Below are 24,090 nucleotides of genomic sequence, written 5' to 3' on the forward strand. Positions count from 1 at the left end.
GCTTTGAAGGTGAGCCTCTCCAACTGTCCTTTAAATGGGTGGTCTCTTTGGCTGCTGAACAGGTCAGACCTTTCCTTGCAGGTAGCCCAGTATCTTCTAAGATGACCCTTGACCCTTTGCTCCCCAGGAGTAGAAGTGCGACGTGTGTCTCTCGACCGAGCAACAGCTGATGGCGCTGCGTACATGATGCTGAACCAAGACGCTGCAGACCAGATCGAAGTCCCAAGGGAAGAAGTGGAGAGGCTGAGAGAGAGAGGTGGAGAGGGGATTTATTTATTTTTAATGTATTGCATTCATATGCCACTTTTCTTGATTCTCCCCCTCCTCACTTGGTCCCTGTGAGGGAGGTTAAGCTGAGAGGCAGTGACTGGAACCCAAGGTCACCCAGGGAGCCTCCTGGCTGAGTGGGAATTCGAACCCTGGTCTCTTCCAGGTCCTGGTCCAACACGCTGACCCCTACACCCACCGTCGGCAACCTAAGGCCCATGGGCCAGAAGCGGCCCACGAAGGCCGTTTAACCGGCCCCCAAACCACCCCCAAACCAACCGATGTTGTAAATTACTAGGTTAATGTTAAAATGAAAAGAAAGAAAGATGTAAATTGACTAAGTAAATTTTATGTGAAAATAGTTTTGGAAAACCGCTACAATGGAGTATATGGAAACTCAGCTAGGGGGATTCAAGGAAGTCATTCAACAATGTTGACAAAAGTGGAATTATTATATGTTTGTTTGCGCATGCCCAGATGCTGGAAATTGCTTCTGTGCAGGTGTGATTTTCAGCATCTGGGCATGCGCAGAAGCATTTTCCGGCACCGCAGACATGCGCAGAGGGAATTTCTGGCATGGCACTGCACTGGTCTGGGTTAGGGTTAGGGTTTAGGGTTAGGGTTAGGGGTGATTAGTAGGGTTGGGTTAGGATTAAGAATAGGACTAGTGGTTGGGGTCAATGCTAGGGTTGGTTTAGGATTAAGAATAAACAAAACAAAAAAAAAAAATTTTCCTTCCAGTAGCACCTTAAAGACCAACTAAGTTAGTTCTTGGTATGAGCTTTCGTGTGCATGCACACTTCTTCATGCACACGAAAGCTCATACCAAGAACTAACTTAGTTGGTCTTTAAGGTGCTACTGGAAGGGGAAAAAATTTTTTGTTTTGTTTTGACTATGGCAGACCAACACGGCTACCTATCTGTAACTGGGATTAAGAATAGAGTTAGGGTCTGTTTAGGAATTGGGTCAGGGTTAGGGTTAGGGTTAGGTCTTGGGTTAGGATTAGGGTTGCTTCAGTGCAGGTTAGGGTTAGGGTTAGGGTTAGAGTTAGGGTTAGGGTTAGGGTTAGGGTTAGGGGTTAGGGTTAGGTCTTGGGTTAGGATTAGGGTTGCTTCAGTGTGCTTTTCAGCAGCTGGGCATGCGCAGAAGCATTTTCCGGCACCGCAGAGATGTGCAGAGGCAATTTCTGGCATGGCACTGCGCTGGTCTGGCCCATGGAGGATCTCCACAGGAGTGATCTGGCCAATGCCCAGTAAGCCTTGCCAGCCCCTGCCCTACACCACACTGGGCCTCTGGTGAAGCTGGGTCATGTATGTGGTGGCTTAGTCCCCTTCCTTTTGCCCAAATGTCATTGCCAAGAAATGCCACGACCCCACCCCCATCCTGGTTTCCCCTGTGCTGCTTTGGTGAGGCCTGGTGGGGTCAGCTTGGACTGGAAGGTGAAACTGAACTACACTGGAAATTAATAGGGTTTACGACAAGGGCAACCTGACCATTGTAGTCCATGTGCTGATAACCTTGGGGCTGGGCTTCTGCCATGCACTCTGTGTGGGGCTGCCCTTGGGCCCAGTGTGGAAGCTGCAGATGGTGCAGGATGTGGCATCTAGATTGCTGATTGGGTCACCTGGCCGACAATAGGTGACCCCCTTGTTCAAACATCTGCCCTGGTTGACCATCTGCTACCAAGCCAGGTTCAATGCCCTTGAAAAAATTTACAAAGCCCTGATCAACTTTGGTTTAGCGAACCTCAGGGATTGCCTGAACTCTTATATTCTAGCTCAGTCGTTCAGATAATCTGCAGGCACATTGCTGGTCATTTCCCAAGATGGGGGGGCTCATTTGACAACAACAAGAAACCAGCCATTTAGTGTCAAGGGCTGGTCCTGTGGAACACTCTGCCACTAGAGATTCAGTGGGCGCCTTCTGTGCCAACTTTTCGAATACCTGCTTAAAGCTTTTCTGTCTTCTATTGCTTATGCAGGCAGTTAAGAATATGTCTTCCCACAGTAGCTATCTGGTTTCAACTTTTCAAATATGGTTTCATGTGGTTTTTATTGTATGTGCAATTGCGCTGCCTACTTTTGCCTCTGGCCTCATCCAGCAACCGTGCCTGAAGGTTATCCACAAGGGACTGAAAAGGTCTTCACACCCCCAGCTTGCACAGATGGCTGAAAGAGCTGGTGATCTCATTGTTTTCTGTTCTGCTCTGAAGCATAGAATTTTTACTTGATCATTATCTTTGGTGTTTGTTTTTAGGATGTTGTTCATTGCTTAGAGATTTTCTTCTCTAAAGGTTTTAACTAAAGTAAATCAAACAGATCAAAACAATTAAAAAAAATACTAGAAGTGCAAAAAGGCAGCACAGTATATCTGAGAGAGACTCAATATTTGTTTGGTGAGGCACTTAAGACTGTCAGGAAAACCAAATTTCACGTTGTACAATGGAGAGGTGCGCCCCATGTGTCTGTGTTGGTTGCATGTAAGATGAAATCCCACCAAACAGGGTATGTCATAAGGGAAATGATTTGATATTGCTTTATATATCTTTGTACTAATATAACAACTGAGTATTTTAGTGATATTTTGTTTGAGTTGCCTGGTTTTTGTACATCACTCACAGATATTTTTAATATATTAAGTGGTGTAGAAATTAAATAATCAAAAATCAATATACATGATGCAAATAAATGGCAGACAGCCTGGTCCCTGCCACAACCAGGCCACAGAGCTTCTGTTACTTAACACCCAGGTCTTGATCACTAAAATATAACCTAAAATTGTCATTTAAAACCTTAATCATTTTGGTAGTACACCTTGTTCCCTAAGTTTTATGGCAGCCGCACAGAATTTGGCCACCCTGAGCATGATCTCTAGATCCTTGTCCTCTACCAGGAGTTTTAGACATTGGAGTTTGGACCCATTTTGGAGATTTTTGTATAACAGGAGTGATAAATACCGAGCGTATATCCCTGTAGAAATGGCAGCGTAACAAGACATGAGAGACAGTTTCCACCTCCATCAAGCCGCAGGGGCAGACTTGTTCCGCGTACGGTTTAGCCTCAAATCTGCCCTGCAATAAGGCAGATGGCAGCTCGTTGAATCTAGCCAGGGTAAATGACCGTCTGTATTTGGGTATTTGTAATTTTGACAAATAACGTATTTTTCGCTCTATAAGACGCACCAGACCACAAGACGTACCTAGTTTTTGGAGGAGGAAAACAAGAAAAAAAATATTCTGAATCTCAGAAGCCAGAACAGCAAGAGGGATCGCTGCGCAGCGAAAGCAGCAATCCCTCTTGCTGTTCTGGCTTCTGGGATAGCTGCGCAGCCTGCATTCGCTCCATAAGACGCACACACATTTCCCCTTACTTTTTAGGAGGGAAAAAGTGAATCTTATAGAGCAAAAAATACGGTAATTTGCTGGGGTAAATCCTCTCCCATTATCTTTTATTGCTGGGTGTTGATTCATCTCACTCACTGTTGTGTTTTATGATTTTTCTGATATTGTAAGTGAGCCGGAACTGGTCTGTGACCGTAATGATAAAATTCATTCATTCCCGCCCAGGTCTGCACCAGATCACCATGACCAACACCTGGTACGGTTACAGTTCCCTCCAGCGCCTTCTCACCAGTGGCAACGCTGTGCTCCAGGATGCAGCCGTGTCAGACGGGGGAAGGAGGTAGGTGAGCCGGGTCATAGCTCAGGCCTTTCCTACCTGACCCAACCTCCTGATTTATTTTTCACCCAGCTCCTTTAGTACCCTGCAGCTCATCAGGCCCTGGAGATTTGAATTCATTTGAAGTAGCCAGGTGTTCCCTTACCATCTCTTTTCCTATCTTGGACTGCAGCTCCCTCCATACATCATTGATTCAGTTATCACCAGGTTGGGCATCGCTTTCCTTGTGGGTGAAGACAGAGGCAAAGTAGGTGTTGAGTAGTTCCGCCTTCTCTCTGTCGCCCGATAGCCTTTCCCCGTCTTCTCCATGCAGAAGACCCTTCACTTGCTTGTTCTTCCTCTTGCTTCGGACATAGCCCCCAACCCCCTTTTTATTATTTCTGACCTCTCTTGCAAGCCTGAGCTCATTCTGAGCTTTAGCCAGCCTGACTTTGCCCCTGCAACTGTTGGCTACTCGTCCATACTCCTCCTTAGTGATTTCCCCCTTTTGCCATTTCTGGACTCTCAGCTCATCTGTAAGCTCCTTATGCAGCCACAGTGGTTTCCTTAGATGCCTCCCACTTTTCTTTCTTGTTGGAATTGTCTGCAATTGGGTGTCTTCAATATTTCTCCTTTTGGAAACTCCCATCCATCTTAGACTCCCTTCTCTTTGAGTATTTCTGACCATGGGATCTCACCCAGGAGCTGCTTAAGCTTGTTAAAATTGGCCTTCTTAAAGTCCAGAGTTCATGTCTGGCTACCCTCAGCTTCCCCTTGCCTCTCTATCATGAAACCCAAGAGGACACGATCATTTCCTCCCAAGTTTCTGAGCACTTCCACTTCATCAATCATCTCCTCCCTGTTGGTGAGGACCAGGTCCAAGACAGACGATCCCCTTCTTGCTTCTTCCATCTTCTGGGAAATGAGACAGTCAGCGAGGCAGTGGAGGAATTTGTTGGACCTTACATTCTTGGCAGAGTTTGAATTCCAACAGATATTGGAGAAGTTGAAGTCTTCCATGACCACTATATCTCTCCTCTCCTCTGAACATGTGCAGAGGAGGGCGACCAAGATGATCAAGAGTCTGGAAACTAAGCCTTACAAGGAGTGCTTGAAGGAGCTGGGTATGTTTAGCCTGGAAAAGAAGAGATGGAGAGGAGATATTATAGCTATCGTCTTTTTTTTTTAAAAAAATATATATTTTATTAAATTTTACAAGAAAAAAGAAAAAAACCATACAAAAAAGAACAATACATATTAAAACACCAACAAATACCAACAATTAAAAAGGAAAAGGATATTAAAAAATTTAACAAAAATAAGAAAGAAGGGGAAAAAAAGAAGAAAAAGACCTCTTTTCAAATTCTTATCATTCATTACCTTATTTTCCTGACTTCCACCCGCCTCCCTTTATTGTATTCCACTTTAAAATTGATCAGCAAATTCATTCTTATTAGTTTTATCCTTAAATGATTTCCCTCACGTATTATATTTTCCCAATCCTTATTTACTAGAACCCCTTCATTTCATTTCAATGTCATCAGCATTCAAAGATTTTACAGTGTTTTTGTAAATAGATTTTAAACTTCATCCAGTCCTCCTCCACCCGCTCTTCTCCTTGATCTCGTATTCTGCCGGTCATTTCTGCCATTTCCATGTAGTCCATTACTTGCATCTGCCATTCTTCCAAGGTGGGTAGATCTTGTGTCTTCCAATGCTTTGCAATAAGTATTCTTGCTGCTGCTGTGGCGTACATAAAGAAAGTCCTATCCTTCTTTGACACCAATTGGTCGACCATGCCTAGGAGAAAAGCCTCTGGTTTCTTCAGGAAGGTATACTTAAATACCTTTTTCATTTCATTATAAATCATCTCCCAGAAGGCCTTAATCCTTGAGCACGTCCACCAAAGGTGAAAAAATGTACCTTCAGTTTCTTTACATTTCCAACATTTATTATCGGGCAAATGATAAATTTTTGCAAGCTTGACTGGGGTCATGTACCACCTGTACATCATTTTCATTATTATAGCTATCTTCAAATATCTTAAGGGCTGCCACATGGAAGAGGTAACAAGCTTCTTTTCTCCTGCTCTGGAGGGCAAGACTCAAACTAATGGCTTCAAGTTAAGAGAAAGGAGATTCCAACTAAACTTCCATGACAGATGGCCACCCAACCTCTACTTTATAACCTCCAAGGAAGGAGAGTCCACCACCTCCTGAGGGAGGAGACCATTCCACTGTTGAACAGCACTTTACCATCAGAAAGTTCTTCCTGATGCTTAGTCAGAATTTCTCCTTTGTTGTAACTTGAAGGCACTGGTTTGAGTCCTCGCCTCCAGAGTAGGAGAAAACAAGCTTGCTCCCTCTTCCATGTGACAGCCCTTGAGATATTTGAAGTTGGCTCTCCTCTCAGCCTCCTCTTTTCCAGGCTAAACATACCCAACTCCCTCAACTGTTCCTCATGAAACTTGGTTTGCGGACCCTGAATCATCTTCGTTGCCCTCCTCTGCACACCTTCCAGCTTGTTAATATCCTTCTTAATTTGTGGTGCCCAGAACTGGATGCAGTATTCCAGGTGTGGTCTGACCAAGGCAATGTAGACTCACCTGAGTTAGGTGGACCAATAATTTTTCTTGGTATAAAACAGCTTCCTAAAGCAAATAATGGCACCATTTAGCCAAAGCTAAACAGGTCTGGTCAATATATAGGTGGGTGACCACCTGGGAACCAGATGTGTTTCCATGATGGAAAGAAGGGTGTATATTACGGTTGCCATGTTTCCAAAAAGTGAAAATCCGGACACAAAAGTTGTTGCCTTGAGATGAAAACTGCAAAATCTAATTGTCTGGGTTTTTTTGGGGGGGTGGACACAAGGTGGCGCTGCCACCATTTGCATTTCAGATAGGGAGGCGGAGCTTCTGTGGGCATGGGAACGGCAGAAATGGTTTATGGGTTAGGCAGGTGAGTGTGAGTGATTGTGGCTCGTTCACTCTTTATATTAATTAAAACAAGTGCTAGGCTGGCTAAAGGAGAAGTTCAGGTCTGCCCAGGCAAAGAGATTTCCATATGTTAGCAATTCGTTTTGCAGCAAAAACACCTTCAAGGTTTATTCTTGTATCTGATGCAGAGGGAAGCTCATGCCTGTTTAGGTGCCACAAATCTCGTCCGTGTTTATCTTAAGAATCTGCAGCCTGGCTTTTTCCTTAAAAAATAAAAATAAATATTCAGGGCACTTTACAAAATTCAGTATAAAATCAGGAAATAACAAAAGTTTGCTACAAGAATCCTCAGGACAGCAAAGAGCGTTCGTTAATTAAGCAGAACTGTGGCTGCAGCAAAATACAAATGAATGACTATTGAAAGCTCAGGTGAGCAGAATGAATTTGGCCCTGGAGTCTAAAAGTGAGGGTCATCTTGGCACCTCTGCTGCTTGTGGAACGCTCTCCCCCGGGGGGGGTGCCATCGTTACATGTCTCCAGCGCCAGGCGAAAACATTCCTTTTAAACCAGGCCTTTGGCTTTTACCTATGCCTTTTAGAGAGGGTGGGATGTTTTAATGTATGCCCTTCCTTGCCATATTTTAATGTATATATGTGGGTTGGTTTGTTGGTGAGTGGTTGAGTTGCTTTGGCAAAAAACAACAGCACAAAAGTGTCTAGTAAATAAATAAGCAAACACTTTTTCCATTTCTGCCCCAGGTACTTGAGCACCCAGGCAGGCTCCTCCATCATCTCCTCCTCTCTGGTCAGCGACTACGAGGAAATCAGCACCGCTGTGCGTTACCGCCTCTGGCACCGGGTCCAGGTGAGACTTTGCAGTCCAATGCTGGTGCGAATGGGCATCTTTGTGGATAAACATGTGGAGCAGGGGAGAAGAAGGCAATGGTTGTGGAAGGGCATGGAGTATGTGGAAGAGCCATAGCTCATTGACAGAGCAGAAGGTCCTGGGTTCAATCCCCAGCCACAGAGCCAGGTACGGCTGGAAGAGATTTCTGCTTGAAACTCTGTCCGTTGGTGTGGAGAAGTGGCTCCCCCACTTTTGGGGGCCACTGCCCCCTTGGTTTTATCAACTCATCCCCAGTGACCTTACTCTACCCTATAAAACACATTATTCAGATTAGCAAAAAAAAAATTTTTTCTTTCCAGTAGCACCTTAAAGACCAACTAAGTTAGTTCTTGGTATGAGCTTTCGTGTGCATGCACACTTCTTCAGATATCTGAGGTATCTGAAGAAGTGTGCATGCACACGAAAGCTCATACCAAGAACTAACTTAGTTGGTCTTTAAGGTGCTACTGGAAAGAAAAAAAAAATTTTTGTTTTGACTATGGCAGACCAACACGGCTACCTATCTGTAATTCAGATTAGCAGTTTGCATGACCCACTAAAAAAAGATCAAACAGTGTTGATCTCCCATTTGTTCAAAATGCAGTTGAAACTAGTAAGTTTAATTAACTCAGCAAAACGGATGAACTTGAATTGATCCAGTGATACCAGCCCTTCAGAGCCTGAGAGTCACTTACACTTCCAATGCCCCCCTGCTGCCCCCTTACCTCTCAGTGCCCCCCAGGTAATTCCACTGCCCCCCAGGGGTGCTACTGCCCACCTTGCAAACCTCTGAGCTAGACAGTTGGAGCAAAGGTCTGGTAACTTACTATGTTCCTGCGAAGGGACACTGGTGCAGACCAGGGCTGCCCAAGATGTTTTGCTGCCTGAGGCACAGGGTAAGATTGTGCCCTCCTCGCATTCCTCACCCAGAAGGTGAGTGGACTGGCAGGTGAAAGAGTGAGAACAGAGTCCGACCTCACGCTTCAGAGAAGCAGGCTAGCTTAGGATGGCCAAGGCCAGGCCAGTCTGTGAGGCATAGCCGGTGGCTTCAGGGAGAATGGCTGGAGGCTAATGACAGGGCCGGCCCTGGTCGAGAATTACCATATGACTTTAAAAAAAAAAGAGTAATGTGTTTTTATGCACAGACCCCAATCCTATGTTTGTGGATGACATGGAGGGTCAGAGACAGTCCAGGAGGGAAAGAGCCCAGTTCCTGCTTCTCAGAATCTGATGCCTCTGGGTAGCCCCCAAGCAATTGATGTTCAAAGTGTGCCGCTTCTGACCCTGGTCTGCATAGGCCATGGGTGTGGAACTGGATCCATCCAGCAGCCTAGAGCCAGGACTCTCCCTCCCTCAGTGGGTCATTTTGGTAGGAAGGAAGAGCAGCCCACCAGTCAGTTGCCCAGCATCGCAGTGAGAGCCAGTGTGGTGTAATGGAGAGAGCGTTGGATTAGGACCTGGGAGACCAGAGTTCGAATCCCCGCTCTGCAATAAAGCTCACTGGGTATGTATGACCTTGGGGCAGTTGCTGCCTCTCAGCCTAACCAGCTGCACAGACTGGTTGTGGGTATTAAATGGGGGAGGAGGAGACCCGTGCGCAGCACATTGAGCTCCCTGAAGGAAAAGGTGATATATACTGTAAACATAAAATAAATAAATGAATGGCTGAACGGTGTTTCAGGACTGAGCCTGGCAGCTTGTAAAAGGGTTCTTCCTCTGGAAAAGAAATATTATGAGTGCAGTCCCAATTCTCCGTTTTCAGAGCGGCCCTTTCAGTGTTTGCATCTCTTGCGTCCTGCGATGTTGGGGAGATGGCCAGGTGGGTGGGGCCAAATGAGGACGCCTCGCAGAGCCTAATTAGGCCCACAGGGAGAGGTTCCATGACAGGAATATACAGCCATTGTGGTTGGTTGTCGTGGGAGCCTTGTCTTCCTCTGTGAATTTGTGGTGGTCAGTCCAAGGTGGTGGTGAGCCCTTTTATTATTTATTTACTTATTTATTTGTTGCATTTAAGTCCCCACCTTTTCCTCCATGGCACTCTCACCACTATACGCCCCGGCTCCCCTTCCTCAAAGTGGCCCATGCAGCTGCAGAGTGGCTGCCTTTGTGTAACAGGCCACGTCCCAGCTGGTGCTGATTGCGGTGGTGTGTTTGAACCGGCAGTGATCGAGAGGGCGGGGTTGACCCTGCTGTTTAGAGTGGATCCCCTTTGGGGCTTGGTCCAGAGCTTGCTTCTCTGTAGGGCTCGAGACTCCCACTGTTTCCGTCCCACCGCAGGCTCTGCCGGACCAGTTTGTGGAGCCAGTGTGCGCCTTCTGGAACTTCAGCAGAAGGTAGGTTGCTCAGGAAAGGGGAACCGCCATCTTGGTTGCATTGCAAAGGGAGCGATGGAGAGAGGAAGAGCTTAGCAGGCATGGAAGATCAGACTGAGGGTGGGAGGGCAGCAGTCTGTAGGGTGGAGGGCCATAGAAGCACAGAGCTGTAGAATTGGAAGGGACCCCACGGGTCATTAGTCCCAGCCCCTGAAATCCAGGACTCACAAGTAAGGGATCCCTGACAGATGACCATCCAACCTCTGCGTTAAAATCTCCAGTGAAGTAGAATGAATGAAGGGATCTTTATTTGCGTCAGCCATCGGCCACAGCAATAATACAACAATACGATATACAAAAAATAAAAATAAGAAGTCAACTATATAAAATACATTTTAGGGTTTTGAATCAATAGTCAAATTTGTTGTTGTTGTTTAGTCGTTTAGTCGTGTCTGCCTCTTCGTGACCCCCTGGACCAGAGCGCGCCAGACACTCCTGTCTTCCACTGCCTCCCACAGTTTGGTCAAACTCATGTTTGTAGCTTCGAAGACACTATCCAACCATTTGGTCCTCTGTCGTCCCCTTCTCCTTGTGCCCTCCATCTTTCCCAACATCAGGGTCTTTTCCAGGGAGTCTTCTCTTCTCATGAGGTGGCCAAAGTATTGGACCCTCAGCTTCAGGATCTGTCCTTCCAGTGAGCACTCAGGGCTGATTTCCTTCAGAATGGATAGGTTTGATCTTCTTGCAGTCCATGGGACTCTCAAGAGTCTCCTCCAGCACCAGAATTCAAAAGCATCCATTCTTCGGCGATCATCCTTCTTTATGGTCCAGCTCTCACTTCCATACATCACTACTGGGAAAACCAGAGCTTTAACTATACGGACCTTTGTTGGCAAGGCGATGTCTCTGCTTTTTAAGATGCTGTCTAGGTTTGTCATTGCTTTTCTCCCAAGAAGCAGGAGTCTTTTAATTCCGTGGCTTTTAATTCCATATTGTGATACAACAATATGATATACAAAAAATAAAAATAAGAAGCCAACTATATAAAATACATTTTAGGGTTTTGAACCAATAGTCAAATAGTGGATCTTATTCTAATTGCCCCAGCTAAAAACCTTGCAACCTTTGCTATCACCCCAATGAAGCAGAGTCCACCTCTTTTGGAGGGAGTCCATTCCACTGTCAAACAGCTCTTCCTGTCAGAAAGTTCTTCCTAATATCTAGTCAGAATGCCTCTCTTGCCATCTGAATCCCTTGGTCTGGGTCCCACCCTCCAGAGCAGCGGAAAACAAGCTTGCCACATCTTCCGTGGGAGAGCACGTCAGAGGAAGATCACTCTCTCATCTTCTTTCGGTCTCCTCTTTTGCAGGCTAAGCAGACTGAGCTCACATGCGGAAGTCTGAAATCTGGGTCATAGTTCCTTCCTGTAAAACAGAGCTTTCCAAACTGTGTGTTGTGACACATTAGTGTGTCGGCTGCAGTGTGTAGGTGTGTCACGCGAATGCTCCACACTCTCCTCTCAGGAAAAGGAGCTAGTTTAACCTCCGGTTTGCTAGTAAAACTGAATTACTGTGTCTCGGAATGATGACACATGTTTAAAAAGTGTGTCACCAACATGAAAAGTTTGGGAAGCTGTGCTGTAAAATCTCTGGTTCTGGGGTACACAGCGTGGCACCTCTGGACACTCTCAGATGGGGAGGAAATTTGACTCGGTTCATATTTAGAGGCAGACATACCTGATTAGCAGTTTCTGAAACAAGATGCAAACCCAAACTCAGCTGCTCTTTGAAATCCACAGCTTTCAGAATTTTTTGCAAAACAGTTCTCCAGCCAAGTATAATAATATAATAATTTATTATTTATAGCCCGCCCAGCCGGCTGTGTTTCCCCAGCCACTCTGGGCGGCTTCCAACTGAATATTAAAAAGGATACAGCATCAGATATTTTAAAACTTCCCTAAACTTCCCTAATAAAATAAATGCATATAATTGGGTTAAAAGTGTGAATAAAAATGCACATATTAGTGAAAATAATATGCAAACATGCGTTGTATTAGAGAAAGTAGTTTTGCAAAAATGGATTTGTCAGCCATAATTGCATACACAAATGTGTATGTCAAGAGAAATTTGCACTAAAATGGCTGGTGATTTCTCATGAGGACTTTTTCTAAATAAAAAGAAATTGCAAAGTCATGTGGAAGCGTGGAGAAAGGAACTCATTGATGGAAAAATGAGAAACTGACATTGAACGGTTCACTCATCCCTGCCTTGGTGGCCGCCAACACCCCCTGCCCCTCTGAGTTTTCCCCCCTCCCCTTTCAAATTGGGTTTTTATTGACTTATTTATTTGAATTTGTGTTTATTTGAATTTGTTTATTTATTTGAATTTGTATTTGAATGGGAAGATGTTGCCACACTTTGCCTGCTGCCTCGGGGGTGTTCTGTGCAATGTCAGTTTCCCTCCCTGTGAAATGGGTATTTATTTGTTCCCATGGCAGTTGCTTACATTTCCAAGTGTGCCTGAAAAATGGGAGACCCTTATGCCTCCTGTGTTCAGTCAGTCAACCAATTCACTCCCTTGCCAGAGATTGATAAGACTGTTATGTGTTTATTCTTAACACCCCAACCTGCTACGAGGAGCCTTTAGTTGCCGAGGGAGGCTCCCTTCTGCAAAGTTATTTGCAAATCAGTGACCTTTCCCTGGAGGCCTCACTGAATTATGCCTCCAGCCTGCGACAGAGGAGAGTCGCTTGGAGAATTATGGCCCGCGAGGAATGCAGGATGCTCAGTGCACCGTAAATATGGTCTGACGGGATGTTGTTTCCTTGTCTGGGTCATCAAGGAGCAGATGGTGGGGCTTTGCCAAAAACTCCAGGGGGAGGGGGGTTGGCCTTCACAAACCAGGATCCTGCTCAGGTCCAGAACCTTTGTGCTCATTGGAAAGGTGGCAGCACTTGGGACTCTAGGCGAGGAGGGGGTCACATGATAGACCCCTGCCCGAAATACAAGGAAGCTCCCTATGTTCCTGTTGCATTCAACTCAAGCACAGCGGGGAGGACTAGCACCTTGCTTTGTTTTTAAGGGAGGCTCCATGAAAAAGCAACTGCTCTGCATTTAGAAGGTCCCTGGTCCAAACCCTGGCATTTCCAGGTGGGACTGGGTGAGACCCCCCTGCCTGAAATCCTGGAGGGCTGCTGCCTGCCAGAGTTGACAGTGCAGAGCTGGGTGGACCAATACTCTGACTCAGCATAGGGCAGCTTCTTCTCATGTTCCTTCGGCTGAGGGGGCTGCTGAGGGCTTGTTGTTCCTTCTTCCGGTCATGGTGGCTGGGACTGGGCTTACTGGACACCCAGCTCTGCAGTTCATTGGCCCAGTTCTTCCCAAACCTTTCCAGGGTTCCACAAACTGACCGATGGTTCCGGCTTCCCTGTCAAAACCATTATTTAGAATAGCGGTTTGCTCCGCCCACTAAGGAGGACGACAACACGATAAAATTCAAAGCAGCAGCAAATAATTGCATGTTTATTCAAAATCCAATCAAAACTGTTTACTTTCATTCTTGTGTTGGAGGGGCGTTGGGCTAGATGATGATGATGATTATTTATTATTTACATTCTGCCCATCTGGCTGGGTTTCCCCAGCCACTCTGGGCGGCTTCCAACAGAACACTAAAATACAATAACCTATTAAACATTAAAAGCTTCCCTAAACATGACCTTCAGGGTCCCTTCCGATACTACAATTCTAATTCAACAAAACTGATGAGCTAGATCCAGTGAGGTCTGATGAGTCCTTTGCACCTCCAATACCCACCTCTGCTGCCCCCTCTCCTCCTAATACCCCTCTAAGTAATCTCACTGCTTAAACCCTTGGGGGTGGTTGGTGGGGGGTGGGGGGAGCACTCTGGTTTGGCTAAGAGCCCCCTGTTTATCAGCAAACCTTTCTGGGGCAACCAAAGCTCTGTGCTTCTCTCTGGTTTCAACAGCTGTTTGCTGCTGACTCCCCTCATTGGGTGTTGCTGGACTTGGAGATAATAATAATAAAGCAAAACAATAATAATAAAGCTTCCCTAAACAGGGCTGCCTTCAGATGTCTTCTAAAAGTCATGTAGTTGTTTATTTCCTTGACATCTGGTGGGAGGGCGTTCCACAGGGCGGGTGCCACCACCGAGAAGGCCCTCTGCCTGGTTCCCTGTAACTTGGCTTCTTGCAGTGAGGGAACCGCCAGAAGGCCCTCGGAGCTGGACCTCAGTGTCCGGGCAGAACGATGGGGGTGGAGACGCTCCTTCAGGTATACTGGGCTGAGGCCGTTTAGAGCTTTAAAGGTCAGCACCAACACTTTGAATTGTTTGACCTGTTGGGCTTCTCCCCCCCCCTCCCTTCATGCCCTGCTAGCCCCAAAGGAGGAAGAGGAGGAGGCTGGTCGACTGCAGGCTGCTCTGTTGTCACCTCCCACCTGGAATTCACCACCTGCTCTTGCAACCACACCACCAACTTTGCAGTGCTGCTGCAGGTCTACGAAGTGCAGGTGAGAGAGACTGAACCCTTTGCTTAAGGGAGCCAGGGGGCGGGCAGGTTGGGGGGCGGAGGAACAGACCTTAGTGCCATCCCAAAATGTTTTTTCTGCCTGCAATGAATGGCAATGTGGTGCCTCTTTCTCCACCCCACATACAAAAGCCACAGGTTTGCACTGGCAGTTGGATAACTCTTTCTCCACAGAGGTGTGTCTGGCACCTTTATTATACAGCTTTACTCGAATACTGAAGACACACCTCTTTACCTTGGCTTTTGACACTTGAGGTGTATGTATTTGGACCCATGTAATTTCTGTAATTTTTGTTAGGAGAGCTTGCAGCCCGGGTAAATTAGATTGAAATAACCACTTACTGTTTCTGGAGTTCAAAGGCTTTATTCATGCAGGAGCTATTAACAGAATGAGTAGGATAAAAGAGAGAAATACCAAACATCTTGTCTCAACATGTTGGACGAGAGAACACAAAATGGTTCAGCTTTTAGTGGTGCAGTTAACTTATAGAGGCCCCAAGCAAGTGTTGGATAGTTTGCTAGGCAAACAGCGTCCTCATGTGGTTTGAAGCAACACATGCATGAAATAGAAGCTCAAGAGAAGGAAATGTATTTGCTTTTCCCCAACAATTTTAAGTTGTTTTAAATTGATTTTAATGTTGTGCTTTAGTTGTAGTAACCTGCCCTGGGACTTTGGGGTGATGAATGGGTAATAAATGGTAATAGTAGGAGGAGGAGGAGGAATAATAATAATAATAATAATAATAATAATAATAATAATAGGGCAGTCCACCACACCTCAGTCAAGTGGGCTTTTTGACGGTGGGTGGGGGTGGTTTGCAGGACATCCTGTGTGGCCTACCCAGCTCTATCCACCAGTAAAAGGGAATGGCTGGGGAGGGGCTTGGGTGGAATAGCCATGGGTTGCCCCTACCCCAACACCCGCCAACTGAGGCAGCTGCCTCACTTTGCCTAACAGTAGAGCTGACCCTGCTTAGCAAGTTGTTCCTGTATGTTTGAGCAGAGGAGTGCAGAGGAGGAGTCAACCCTGAAGACCTTGACCTTTGTTGGCTGCGGTGTCTCGTTCTGCGCCCTGATCGTCACCTTCGTCCTCTTCCTGGCAGTTGGGTAAGGCTGGATCAGGGCCACTTCTCCAGAAGCAACACGGGTGTAGGATGGGGGCGATTCCCTTACAGAAGAACATCATGACACTCTGTTGGATCAGGCCAATGGGGGGCCCATCTAGTCCAGTTCTCACAGTGGCCCCCCCAGATGCCAGAGGGGGACCCCACAAGCAAAATCCGAGCACAAGAACCCTCTTGTGCTATCCTGGATACCCCCCCACACCAATCTAAGATCTAGGCAGCTGCCCCAGGTCTGTGCTCTAGGAAGCACTTGCAGCAACCAGGAACCCCTCCCCCATATGCACCTTTCCGCTGTGTGCATGTAGCCAGAGACTACACCTGCATGGAAGATGCCTCTGCTCTTCCCTCTTAAGCCCCTTCCTGGTTTGGGAGACAAAGTGCAGGGGAGGCGACTGGCGGTTCACTTGTCCGGCCTGCCTCTTCCTCCAGCTTTGCAGCTGCCTCTGCCTCTGATTCCTGGCTGCCACAGGCCTCCACAAACCACTGCCCCCCCCCCTGAGTCCGACTCCATGCCTCCTTCCCCCAGTGCACACTCGTCAGGGCCCTGCCAGTCCCTGCCCCAGATTCCTGCCTCCAACTGTGGAGACAGAGCAGAGCCATCATCATCATCATCATCATCATCATAATAATTTATTTATACCCCGCCCATCTGGCTGAGTTTCCCCAGCCACTCTGGGCGGCTTCCAATCAAGTGTTAAAAACAATACAGCATTAAATATTAAAAACTTCCCTAAACAGGGCTGCCTTCAGATGTCTTTTAAAGAGAAGATAGCCGCTTATTTCCTTCACATCTGATGGGAGGGCGTTCCACAGGGAGGGCGCCACCACCGAAAAGGCCCTCTGCCTGGTTCCCTGTAACCTCACTTCTCGCCATGAGGGAACTGCCAGAAGGCCCTCGGCGCTGGACCTCAGTGTCTGGGCAGAATGATGGGGGTGGAGACGCTCCTTCAGGTATACTGGACCGAGGCCGTTTAGGGCTTACAAGGTCAGCACCAACACTTTGAACTGTGCTTGGAAACATACTGGGAGCCAATGCAGGTGTTGTGTGGTCCCATCCCTAATCCGCCCCCTATTCCTCTATGAATTTGTCTCATCCTCTTTCAAAGCCATCCCAGTTGGAGGGCATCCCTGCCTCCTGTGGTAATGAGTTCCAAAGGACCAGACAAATTCTTCATAATAATAATAATAATAATAATAATAATAATAATAATATCTTTATTGTCATTGCCCCCTCTCAGGGACAACGAAATTACTTGACTGCTCCATAAAAACACTAATTAAAACAATACAGTATAGTACAGCAAGGAAGATTAGATGACTTTCAAAGTCCAGGCTTCCCATTCAGGGCCGAGATTGCTCTGGAGAAGAAGCTGTTCTTAAGACGGCTGGTTCTTGTCTTCATCGTCCTGTATCTCCGTCCCGACGGCAGGAGCTCGAAGAGACAGTGACCAGGATGCGATGGATCTTTTACTATGTCCAGTGCCTTCCTATGGCACCTTGTGGCATAAATCTGCTCTAGGGTGGAGAGTGGGCAGCCAACAATGCTCTCTGCTGCCTTAACAACTCTGCACAACCCCATCCTGTCCTGGGTAGTACAGCTTCCGTACCACACACATAAGCCATAAGTGAGCACGCTCTCAATGGCACAGTGATAGAAGGCAAGCAGCAGTTTCTGCGGAAGATGGTTTTTCCTTAGAATTCTCAAAATAAAGATGGAGGAGGGGGTGGAGGAGGAGGAGGAGGAAGGCTATTGATGGCTCCTAGCCAGGAAGGCTCTGCTCCGGCTCCACAGTTGGAGACAACGATGCTTCTGAATGCCAGTTGCTGGAAACACCAGGAGGGGAGAGGGCTGTTTGGCCACTGTGAGAACAGGAATCTGGGCTAGGTGGACCATCATGGACCTGATCCTGCAGGCATGCTATGTTCCTTATGACGGGGTGCAAAGCGCTCCCTGTTCTTGCTTGAGTACTTGGCATGAGTCGTTCCTGACTGTGGCTCCACCCTAGGGGTCAGGCATTGCAGGGACTCTCACCAGCCCCGGTCAGCGGAGTGCATGGTCCTGGGGGGGGGGGGGGTTGCAGGTTCTGCATCCCGTCTCCTAAGCGTGTGAGGGGACTTGACCAGCAGGGGACCTGGGTATCCCAGAAGTGTTGGTTCTCCAGGGTGAGAGGCAGGGAGGACAAAGGAGAGGTTCCAGGTGGGAGGGGGCTGCTACCCTCTGTAGGTGGGATTGGGGGGGGTTAATAACTGCCTCTACGAGAAGTCTCCATATTATACGTATTCTGTTTGTAGCTTTCGTAGCTGTTCTTGTAGTGTGAAAAAACTTTAGTAATTTTTAAAAATTTGAACAGTCAAAAAAGGGGGGCGTTGCACTCCCAACTTTGTTTCTTTTTTAAAAAAAAATTATTGATACAGCAAGAAAAAAGAAAAAAACACAAATACCAAATTACACATAGGAATAACCATAGACACATAATTTTCTTAGCAAACAATAAAACATATATTGGTCTTAACACTAAAGACCCAACCTCCCGTCTATTTCGTATTTCAATTTCATATTACTTATTGCCAATACACACTTTTATCATAATTAAACTTTTTCTTAATATATCTAATTTCTTATATCTACCTTGCAACTATTACTGAAGTTCCTCGAATGCTGCAACAGAATTTAAACTACTATATTTATTTTTCAGATATTCTTTGAAAACCTCCCATTTTGAAACAAATTCCTGTTTTGATTTATTCTTTATTTTTTCTGATAGACCATCTAATTCGGCATATTTTGCCAGCTTTTGGATCCAATCTTTTATAGAGGGGATTTCATTACTTTGTTCCTTGACTCCCATCTCCCCATCCTCCCTCCCTCCCTCCCTCCAGTGTCCCGAAGAGCGAGAGGACCACAGTGCACAAGAACCTGATATTCGCGCTGGCAGCTGCGGAGGCCTTGCTCATGTTCAGCGAATTGGCCAAGACCAACCAGGTAGGAAGGGCAGGTAGCTGGGAGAGACCTCGTGGGGGACCGCCTTTGCCAGCGGGACAGAGACCTGTTCCTGCCAAGGGATCCCTCGCCCCTCGCCCTCACCTCCCACGGCCTCCTGCCCTTCCTTCCCTTCCTCTCCCCAGGGAGTGTGCTTTGCCGTCACGGCCTTCCTGCACCTCTTCTTCATGGCTGCCTTCGCCTGGATGCTGGTGGAAGGTCTTCTCCTGTGGAGCAAAGTGGTGGCTGTGAACATGAGCGAGGACCGGCGGATGCGGTTCTACTACGTGACTGGATGGGGTCTGTGTCCCAGTGGTGATGAGGGAGGGAGGGAAAGAGAGGGCAGGCAGCCAAGTCGACTTCTGATTCTCCGCATCCTCCATCTTTTGAAAGCCCATGCTCCTACAGATGGCTCGATCCAGTTTAGACAAACCCTGTTCCCATCTTAACCACTGTATGGTGAGGTGGATCTGTGACCATGGCCGTTGGGTGATTAGTTGCCAGGGGCTACCCAAATGGCTCAGGCGACTGCCTCAGACAGCAGGGGCAGTTCCTCAGGTATTCACCTGGAGCTCCTCAGGTGTCCCCTCTGGCTCTCCTGCTCCGCCTAAGCCAGTCTGCTTCTCTTTTCTCACAGAATCTGAGTTGTATTTTTTTTTTTTTTAAAGATATTTATTGGAGTTTTACAAAAACATAAATTTAAAAGATCATATAATAAGAAAGAAATACAATAAAAGAAACATAGAAAAATACATAAAATAAGAAAAAGGAGAATAAAAACAAATCCATTTTTGTAACCCTAACTCATTATCTTATTTCCTTGGCCTCCTCACACCTCCCCTTTTTGTATCCCCATTTAAATAATCAAATCAGCAAATCCTTACCCTCTTTCGTTTATCTTAACTCTATATCTTAACATATTGTACCTCTATATTTTCATCCTTTATCAATTCATTTTTGCATATTCTCATAACTTTGTTGCTAATGCCACTTATTTTCAGTCCAACATCATTTTTAACATTCATTAATTTTACAGTGTTTCTGAAGATAGTCTTTAAATTTCTTCCAGTCTTCTTCCACCAACTCTTCTCCCAGGTCTCGGATTCTGCCAGTCATTTCCGCAGAATCTGAGTTGTAAGGGACCCTGCAATGCAGGTATCTCAGCTCAAGCGTTCCTGACGCCACCCAACCTCTGTGTGGAAACCTCTAACCAAGGAGAGTCCATCACTTCCCAAGGGAGTCCGTTCCACTGCCTAACAGCTCTTACTGTTGAACATAAGGCTCTTCCTTTGAACATAAGGAATCTTCTTTCCTGCCATTGGAATCGATTGTTTCAGGTCTAATCCTCCAAAACAGAGAAAAACAAGGTTCCCTGCATCTTCCTTGTGACAGCCCTTCAGATATCTGAAGATGGCTTTCACATAATTTCCATAGGTGAAATGAGATCCAACTGCTTCTTTATTTGGATCAGGTTCTGGGGTGAAGGGGGAGGGGGCAACTCATCCATTTTTGCCCCAGGCACCTGTGTGTTTTGGGCCAGCCGTAGGTGACTGTTCATAGCTCAAGGACGAAAGAACAAAAGGCCTTTAAGCTGTGGCTGTCCATTGGGTGCTCAGGTTGACCTGAAAGAAGTTTTATTTGAACCCGAAGCAGCTGGGAAGACCCTGCAGACTTTGGAGGTTTTGTGGGGGTATTCTGAAACATGCTGCTGATGCCATAACAGTAAATTAGCAATTGTTTTACATACATTGCCCCACTTTATCAGTAGCTTTGCAATACTTCCCAGGGTGACCACATTATAGTGGTACCTCACTTTAAAAACAGTCCGGTTTAAGAACGATTCGGTCTACGAACTCCACAAAACTGGAAGTAGTGTCCTGGTTTGAGAACTTTACCTCAGTCTAAGAACGGAATCTGAATGGTGGAAGGGCACCAGCGGCCGGAGGCCTCATTAGGGAAAGCACCAGGGCCGTCTTACCCATAGGCACTAGGGCTGCGGGGCATCCAGGCACCGGGCTCTCAGGGGCGCCAGGCCAAGAGTCCAGGGCCTGGGTGTCGAGTCCGGGGAAGAGCCCGCTCGTTGGTCAGAGCACCGTGGTGGGCTTTTCTGCTGCGGGTGGTTCTGCACTGCGAGTTTGAGGGCAACCAAGCCAGAGAGACGCTGAGGCAGCTGGCCGGCTCCCCCCTCCTGTGCACCTGGGACTGGGCAATCGGGGGGGGGGGAGGCGCCAGGCGGATCTTTGCACCCCGGTGCCACATATGCTTAAGACTGCCCTGGAAAGCACGCCTCAGTTTAAGAACAGTTTCGGTTTAAGAACGGGCTTCCGGAATGGATTAAGTTTGTAAACTGAGGTGCTACTGTACGGCCATCCTGAGGGGCATTCTTGCCCTATCGCATTGCAGAAGGGGCCTCAACCAGTTGCCCTCCAGCTCTGATCATAGTATGCATGATTTAAGCAGGGGGATAATGGAGCCTGTGCTGATTCAGAAATGAGGCAGTATAACCATAGAGCATAGCTATAGCCCAAAAGCTTTTGCAACCCCTCCAGAATTTCCTCTGATGAAAACAGGGACATCGTCTTCTACATCAGGAAGTTTCTCCCACTGCATGCATAGACATTACCTGCACATCAACATGGGTCACCTTGAGCCAGTTACAACCTCTCCACTGAACCTACCTTGCAGAATTGTTGTAAGGAAAAATGTGCGAGGGCAGGGATCATTTACAACACTTTCCACAGATAAACAGAATGAAATAAATTTTAGCCTATAAGCTCCCTTGAGGGGGAAAGATGATGATGATAACGATAATGGAAACTGGGAGAATTATCCAGAACATACCAGCATACCTGTTGAACTCAGTGGGACTTAGTTCTGAGTAAAAATGCTTAGGATTGCAGTCTAAGTCTTTACCCGGTTACCTGGGAGTAAGTTCCATTGAATACAGTGGGACTTCTTTCTGAGTAGGTCATCTACAATAAAGGAATCAACACTCCACACATTGCCTAATAAATGGCTGGCTGCTGAAGCTTTTCAGTTAAAGAATTCAAAGTGGATTTATTACATTTTCCGTCAAGATTATAGGAAGTGCTTCGTATGCCAGCCTCACCGTTTCCTTCATTTGGGGCAGGTATTTTATTTCCAGTATCATCAGCACCCACCTGCCCTCCCACACCACTTTGGATTGTTCTCTGAGACGTGAAGGGGAGGAAAAAGGAAAAGTGGGACATTCCAGAATCAATTCAGAAACTAGGACAGCTTCTATAATTCCAGGAAAAGTCCCTGGGAAAAGGGGACACAGATTCACGTATAAGTGCCCTCCCTAGATACCACCATGAGCACAAATTGTCATGAATGCACAATAGAAAGGATGCGTGGAGGGGGCCCCTGTGTCCTGCTGAGAAGCAAAGAAGAATGGGCTCTTAGGAGGTCTCCTGAGACTGGCCAATGGGATAAGGCCCCCAAGTCCCACCCCAAGCCTTGGGCCCAACAGCTTAAGAACCCCTCAGCTGCCCCAGGGCAGGCTGTATGCAGAAGGAAAGTTGGCAGTTCACCTTCCCTGCTTGCCTCTTCAGGGCTTCCTGTGGTTATTGTTGGTGTGACCCTGGCCACGTCATTCAACAAGTACGTGGCAGAGAACCATTGCTGGCTGAACGTGCAGACGGACATCATCTGGGCTTTTGTGGGGCCGGTCCTCTTCGTCCTGACGGTGAGTGTGTCAGGAATTGGGGGGCCTCCTCCTTTCACTGGCAGGGTTTGCAATGCAAAAGGTTCTTGCTACCATGTGTGGCAGGGTTAGCGGAGAAATATGAGGGCTCCCTTGGACAAAAAACAAGGACCCCAGCCAGGAATACCAGAGCAAAACAGAAGCCAGTAGGCTTGGTCTTGATTGAAGACTGTCGCGACAGGACTCCCACCTGCCACAAGGTGGAACAAGATGGGAGCCCCGAACAAAAGAGAACCCAAACTTATATTAGCTGCTAATCCCCATGTTTCAACCCCCCCACCCCCCCAAACTACATCACTCATACATCACGGTTACATCATGAAAGGGGAACCATGGGGCAGGGTCCAGGATGCTCAGATTACTGCCACCAGACCTCCCCTTTCATGATGTATGAGTGATCACTCATACATCATGAAAGGGGAGGTCTGGTGGCAGTATGTATGAGTGATGTATGAGTGATGTAGTTTGGGGGGTGTAACATCAGGATTAGCTGCTAATAAAAGTTTGGGGGCTCTTATGTTCGGGGCTTCCATCTTGTTCCACCTGGTGGCAGGGGGGAGTCCTGTCGCGACAGTCTTCAATCAAGACCAAGCCGACCGGCTGCTGTTTTGCTCTGGTATTGCTGGCTGGTGTCCTTGTGTTTTGTCCAAGGGAGCCCTCAGATTTCTCCGTTAAGAGCAGGATTGGGTGTGTGTGAGCAAATGTTGGGATTCAGTGGTTTTCAAACTCGGCGCCTTCACAAGACAAAGAACTCTGCAGACCACAGGGTGAATTACTTTCCATGTGTGTGGGAGATAACTCTGATTTACACAACAATATACTGGGGGGGGCAGTGTTACCGTGTTCCCTGAGAGGAGGATTCTGGGAAATCTCCCCCCTCCACAACTGCCACCTCTTAAAGCCGCTGACTGCTGTTTCAGGTCCAGTCCCTGACCCTTTCACCCCTCTCCTTTGCAGGTGAACACCTTTGTGCTTTTCCGAGTGGTGATGGTGACTGTCTCCAGTGCACGGCGACGGTCAAGGATGCTGACCCCCAACAGCAGCTTGGAAAAGCAGATTGGCGTCCAGATCTGGTGAGTCCCGGAGGCCCCTGGGGGCTGCCCCCGCCCCCTCCAGACAAGGGCACCAGAGAAGCAGAAGGACATCTATCTGAATGCCATTTGCTAGGGAGAAGAAGTGTGAGAGCCAGTGGTGATGCAGTGCTTGGAGGGTCAGACTAGGACTGGGGAGGCCAGGGTTCGAATCCACGCCTGGCCAAGAAGCTCACTGGGTGTCCTTGGAAGCCAGTCACTGCCTCTCAGCCCAGCCTACCTCACAGGGTTGTGAGGAGGGGAGAACCATGTACACAACCTCGAACAACTTCGAGGAAAAGGTGGGATATAAATACTTTCAACAATAAATAGAATCAGAGGCCACACTCCCGTCATAGATTTAAAGTGTTGCAATACCACTTTGAACAGTCATGCCGTCCCCAAAGAGCTTTGGGAGCTGTAGTTTACTAAGGTTTACAATTGTTAGGAGACACCCTGTTTCTCTCACAGAGCTATAGTTCCCAGAGTTCCCTGAGAAAGAGGGATTGATTGTCTTTTTTAAAGTATTTTTTTTAAAAAAAATGATTTGCACATGTGACGATTGAAACATCATGCTCACATACATC

General features: G+C 47.1%; 1 protein-coding gene across 1 annotated transcript in view; it reads left to right on the forward strand.

Annotated features, from left to right (window-relative positions):
* Positions 1-24,090, forward strand: part of ADGRD2 (adhesion G protein-coupled receptor D2) — a 63,188-nt gene that overhangs the window by 16,087 nt on the left and 23,011 nt on the right. The window contains exons 10-19 of the mRNA XM_083597221.1: positions 128-256; positions 3,834-3,948; positions 7,621-7,726; positions 10,025-10,080; positions 14,453-14,585; positions 15,606-15,709; positions 18,607-18,709; positions 18,853-19,006; positions 22,282-22,415; positions 23,391-23,506. Of these exons, the coding sequence (XP_083453347.1) occupies positions 128-256; positions 3,834-3,948; positions 7,621-7,726; positions 10,025-10,080; positions 14,453-14,585; positions 15,606-15,709; positions 18,607-18,709; positions 18,853-19,006; positions 22,282-22,415; positions 23,391-23,506 (1,150 nt within the window). The remainder of the gene's footprint in view (positions 1-127; positions 257-3,833; positions 3,949-7,620; positions 7,727-10,024; positions 10,081-14,452; positions 14,586-15,605; positions 15,710-18,606; positions 18,710-18,852; positions 19,007-22,281; positions 22,416-23,390; positions 23,507-24,090) is intronic.

The sequence above is a fragment of the Podarcis filfolensis genome (assembly GCF_964270895.1).
Source record: "Podarcis filfolensis genome assembly, chromosome: Z".
Classification (NCBI taxonomy): Eukaryota; Metazoa; Chordata; class Lepidosauria; order Squamata; family Lacertidae; genus Podarcis; species Podarcis filfolensis.